Genomic DNA, 5,940 nt, shown 5'->3' on the forward strand with positions numbered 1-5,940 from the left:
CTTCAAAAATAATACACGTTTTCTACAACAATCTTACATATATACAACCAAAATTGCTTTACTTAACTTGTAATAAATAATAATTATCTATCTTTAAATCATATTTAAAATCACTCTTAATTTAACTTAAAATCATAGACATAATCCTCTTGATTTTATTGAAACTTACAAACTTAAAAATATTGTTTTAAAGAATGAAAAATAAATCTATTACTAAATATTCAACTCAACTTTAGATCTAACCAAAAATCAACAAAGATAATAAAACAATTGAACTATCCTGCTGGGGCATGTGAACACAATTCTCTTCAATCTATTTTTCACTTTAATCGTGTGTTTTTCCTTTTGACAAATAACACGCGTGTTCGGAATAAACTGAAAATTACTTAATCTGATTCTCAATTTTGAAAAATTTGCAATGTTCTTTGCTAGCGACCAATCTGTGTCAACGGGACTCCAGAATATATCCGTTGAGAGAAAATTTGCCATGTTCTCTGCTGCTCTCTAAATATCGCAGAATACCGCTGCTCACTAAGGTAATGCGCCTCTAAAATTGCAATTGATATGTTAAACTCTCAAGTTATTTGTATTTTACCTTCGCACTGTAAAATTCTCTCGAAATTATGCAGGAAAACAATAAGATGGGGATTATACCAGCTCATACAGAAGGTACCACGGTCATTTGAGCGATATTTCCCTGCTTTCTGATTTGTTCTGGTTCAATTGTTTGAGAACTCACATTGTTATATACTTTTAGGCTAACACATTGCATTCAGTCCTTTTGGGTGTTCTCGGCAATGAAAGATAGTATCTAAAGACTAATAACCTGTGGCTATATGGTGTTATATTCTTTGTTCTTTAATGGTTTCTTTAAATTTTCGTTTGAAATCCAGGTGCTGATGTACGAGCTCCTAACCGGAGTGTTTCACAAGCATCTAATAGGAGGGTTATGAAAGATATTGGTAACCTAGTGGTAGATGTCAATGGCAATTGGAGAAAAGTTTGTGGGTGTGTCTATTTTCCATTCTCCCTCAGAATTGGCTTAATTGTTACCTCATCAGCAATCAATTTCTTCTTTCATGGCTCACTGGAGCACAAAAATTGCAAGAATGCATAGGTTGGAATGGACCCAATTCTGCAATCAAGATATAATGGTGTTTCTGTTTTTCAGGAAACCACCTCGCCCTGGAGCCAGTCGCCGCATAACTAGGTTTGTTTTATCTATGCCTCATGTGTGCTCCACCGTGGATTTTAAGGCCCGTCTTGAGGAAACAATTATGCAGATTTTTGGTACCCGCTTTGTGATTTATTCAGTTTGTGCATTCATTAGGGTTTGTGGAGCTGCATCCCATGCCAGTGCACGTGATGCTCAGAATGAGGGACTTTTCATGAATAAGGTTATCTGCATTTCCTCCCTAATTGCACATTTCGTATGATTATGTTCTGCTCCTCACTTTTTTGAGAACTCCTCCATTATTTGTCAGCAACCTCAAGCAGAAGCTCCGAATAACCAATGGAAGACAAGCAAGAGAGAGAATCTTCTTTTTGCAGTGGTAGATGCCAAGTATAGCCAACGAACAGAAAATAATTCAATGATTGATGAACCAACGAACAGGGCAAGCATAACTCAGAAGCACAATCTCCAAGCTCTGCCAAGAAAAGTGATTTCTAAAATGGCAATTGAAATCCTCGCACCTCAAAGTCTTGTGAGTGTAGAAATTTTATTGCTTATATTTGTTTTTCTTTTCTTTTGGATTTCCAATAGAAAGGTGGGAAATCAATATTTGTTTTTCTTTTCTTTTAGATTTCCAATAGAAAGGTGTGATTGACTTCTTTTCTGGCGAGACACAATCCTTTAATTTCTGTTGATTCACAAGCCTATACAAATTTTTATAAGCAATGAAACTAGAAGGTTCTTATCATTGAAGATTTTCAGGCATTTTGTGGTGGATTTGACGCTGAAATGACTGAGGCAGAGGACATCTTGCCTAGTATTGATGAACAGGAACTTGAAAATCAAATGGGAGTGGTTGACTATGTAGATGATATCCACAAGTTTTATCATGAAACTGAGGTAATTTTGTGTTCTTTTTTCCTCCTTTGTGTAATTTTGTGTGCTTGAAAGGTTATTTGTAGGTATTTTTAATCCATCTGTCTGCAGAGTATGAGCTGTGTACCAGATTACATGCCCTCCCAGTTAGATCTTGCTTGCAAGATGAGAGCAATGGTGATTGACTGGCTGGTTGAGGTAGTTCACTCTCTCCTGTCTAGCATCTTAATGATTTTATCTGTAAACTAGATCATGAATATTCTTATATTTCATACTAGAATACATAGGTAATCAGAAATCTAGCATCTTCATGATTTTATCTGTAAACTATATCATGAGTATTCTTATATTTCATATTGGACTCCATAGGTACATTGGCAATCTCAGTTGATGCCAGAGACCTTGTATCTTACCATAAACCTGATAGATAGATATCTTTCCATCGAACATGTTTCAAGGAAATATTTACAGCTAGTGGGTGCTACTGCAATGTTTCTAGCCTGCAAGTATGAGGAAGTTTGTCCACTAGGGGTAGGTGTTCGATTAATGGTGACAATGAAACAATAGGCATTTCTTGCTGCAGGAGTGGTGTTTCTTACAAGATTTGATTGATTGTAGGTCGATGATTTTGTATACTACTCAGCTGGGGCATATACAAGAGAGCAACTACTAGCTATGGAAAAGACCATGCTAAGCAAACTCAACTTCACTCTCACAGTTCCAACTCAATATGTTTTCCTTATTCGGTGTCTTATGGCAATCGACTCTGACAAAAAGGCAAAACTTCATACTGGCTCCAAACCCTTTTTCTTTTTTTAAGCTCTTTTGTTAACATTGCTAGAATTAAACAGTTTTCATGCCGTGCTCTGTGAAGTCTTCCGTTTATGTGTTTCTGGCTTAGATTGTGGATGAATTTTTTTGGCTTCGAATGTGTTTCACGCAATTTAAGCCAGAAAAGCATATTAAAAAAACTCTAATGGATTGTGGAAATCCGATGATATTGATCTCTTCAGTTTTGTTTTGTCTTGTTTTGTCCAAATTTTACTTTTGCATTAAGATCTTATCATCCTAACACTTGCCAACATTTCTTGGTTGTTTTCTGAGTCTCATTCAATCTGTACATTACACAATTTAGTTTTGTTTCTAACATGTGTTCTTGAATGGTCAGATGGATAATCTCGTGTTCTTCCTAAGTGAACTGAGCTTGCTTCAATATGTTATGATCAAATTTACCCCGTCGTTGTTTGCTGCTGCAGCAGTTTACACTGCTCGGTGTACTTTGAAGAAGACACCAATCTGGAATGATCTACTTACACACTATACAGGCTACACCGAAGCAGACCTCCTGTGAGTTTTTCTTGGTTCCTTTGTTTTCTACATCTTTCACAAAATTCATATAAATATCCTATCAGACATTATGCTAAATTGGAAGATAAACGAGTCCAAAAAATAACATGATACTTTACATAGTTTCCCCTAATATGATATGGTAGATTCTATAAAGAATTCTATCTAAGTATATTGTTTTTACATGAATGTGTTATTTTCTGCAGGGGCATGTGCAAAATTGATGGTTAAATTTCACCATAATTCAGCAGAAAGCTCTCTCAAAGCGGTTCACGAGAAGTATTCTTCACTCCAGTTTGGCTGTGTTGCCTTTATAAGTCCTGCAAAACTAGCTGCATAGATAGTTTGAAGTTGCAGCATAGAAAGTGCTTCTATCAAACTTCAGGAAATAATGATTATTATGATGAGCATTAAAGATGATCTCCATCCTTAATAACACATCTGTAAATTTTCTTCCCATTGTAAGATGATCTCCATCCTTAATAGAAAGTACTTCTTTCAAATCTGAATCTCCCTGCTTCTTCCTTGGATCTTCTGTTGGCTTCATATGTGTCCTCACCTGTACATCAACTATACTTAAAAAGTGATTGTAATAATTCAATATCTGATGCTTGGGGATTTCCTGCCATTTCTTCTTGAAAGTAAGAAGATGTCTCTTAAGAAGGCTTGATGTAAGGACTTTTTGTTCCCCTCGTAAATATTACATGGAAGTCATAATGTAAATTGACTAGTTTGTGTAATTACTTGGAAAATCTCAGCCAGTTTATTCATTTATAAGTATTTGTGTTATGCCTCATGTTTGTTCCTATTAAATTACCTTTTATGAATATAAAGAATATTTTAATATTTTTCATGAATATAATGAGTCTATTAGAGATGTCTTGTTGAGTATAAAGTATTGATATTATCTTTGAGAGATGAAGCTGGGGATTGTGTTCCTGGTGAATTTGGTGGAATGGATATTCTTCAGTCTTTGACTCTGAGTCGAACAGATTTCAGATCATAGATTCATGCTCAAACTGCCGTACTCCAATCTACACTTACAATTGAAATTCTGTCAATGGATATATTTTATATTTTATACGAACCTGCTAATTTTTTTGACACTGAATTATCACTGTGATATTTACTAGAACTTTATGTTGTTCTTGTAGTAACCTTTCCATACGGGTTGTTCACTCTTGAGTGATAATACATAATCATACTTAAACGAATGTAGCTTCAAGCATGTCTGTTTACATTTTTTGAGTTGGTATTATGAATAGGATTTGCATGACACCAACTCTCATTTCTACTTAGTACTGCAGACTTTTTTAAATTAGTCTTCAGATGATAAGTAGGAGATCATTTCCACAGCAAGTCAAATTATGATATTGCTATCAGGATTCAACTGTGTGATTTTGAGGATTTAACACTTGGTGAAGGTTTTGCAAATGGGGTTGCAAGCTTTGGGTTTAACCATGGAGGAAACTCTTTTAGTTAAGTGCACTAAGTCTCGGTTCCATTTATTCTCATGAGACTCGTGGACTTATGAAACATGGGTCAATGAGTTTGAGTCAAAATCACACAGTTAAATCATCATAGCAATATCATAGTCTTGAGATGTAATTAATTAATTTTAAGATGTAATTAGTTGGAGATTTATTTTTCTTTGCATTGCCATGATGAATTGCGCTTTCCTTTAAAATTTGAATGGATTGTTGAGCTCATTGGTACAGTGCTATTAATTGTTAGAGTTATATTAAACATTTAATAATTATATGACATTTAGTGTAAGATCTATATATTGTATTTCTTTGTAGAAGGCTTTGCAAATTTTAGCTATCTTATATATTTTTGTATTTTTAAAGATTAAGACACTGATATTGTTAGAGATTGTGAATTTAACAAATTAGTTTGTAAAATAATCTTAATTTTTTTTATTGAGCTTTTGGAAGGACTCTTGAACTCGAGTCAATTCTCTTGATTTTTGTTCACATCCAACATATTGAGAAGTTGTTTTATCCTTTTTAATTTGTTAGAACCTTGTAATCATGTCTTTTTTTAAAGTATATTAAATATAGAAAATTTAATTGTCTTTTGTAGTAGAAAAGTGAAAAATATATTCACATTATATTTGTATTAACACGTTATTTTGATGTTTATGTTAATGAATTACACGATAGTTTTTTTACATTTAAGCTATAAATTTTTGAGTCAAATCACATTAACCTATATAGCATACCCTATGAGACATGCAATGAATATTAGCTGAATTATCTATACTCTTAAAATATTGGTCTTTTGTAAACTACAATAAGTGTTTCAGTTCATGCCAAATGGAATGTTGTGCATCAACAATTACAATATATGTGACTTAAATATATAGCTAATAATTATAAGATTTTGGTACTTTCTAAGAATGTTGAAAATGTTTTCTTTCGTACAATATAAGTAGTATTTTTAGATTATATAATCAAGATTAATATACTATATGTTTAGGTCTATAATCTTTACTTTTCCTGTATTAATGTGATGATTTTTGTGGATTTAGAGAAATACAT

General features: G+C 33.4%; 1 protein-coding gene across 1 annotated transcript; it reads left to right on the forward strand.

The window, feature by feature from the left end:
- Positions 1 to 406: 406 nt before the first annotated feature.
- Positions 407 to 4,174, forward strand: LOC149541987 (G2/mitotic-specific cyclin S13-7-like). The gene is made up of 12 exons (XM_089796148.1): positions 407 to 536; positions 630 to 669; positions 894 to 1,008; positions 1,172 to 1,210; positions 1,331 to 1,397; positions 1,485 to 1,706; positions 1,937 to 2,074; positions 2,162 to 2,248; positions 2,420 to 2,581; positions 2,669 to 2,827; positions 3,219 to 3,397; positions 3,604 to 4,174. Exons 2-12 carry the CDS (start codon positions 642 to 644, stop codon positions 3,626 to 3,628), a joined length of 1,221 nt encoding a protein of 406 aa, XP_089652274.1. The 5' UTR covers positions 407 to 536; positions 630 to 641; the 3' UTR covers positions 3,629 to 4,174.
- The last annotated feature ends 1,766 nt before the right edge of the window (positions 4,175 to 5,940 follow it).

Source organism: Cupressus sempervirens, chromosome 8 (assembly GCF_028749045.1).
Source record: "Cupressus sempervirens isolate cs-2001-9-10 chromosome 8, ASM2874904v1, whole genome shotgun sequence".
In the NCBI taxonomy this organism is placed as follows: Eukaryota; Viridiplantae; Streptophyta; class Pinopsida; order Cupressales; family Cupressaceae; genus Cupressus; species Cupressus sempervirens.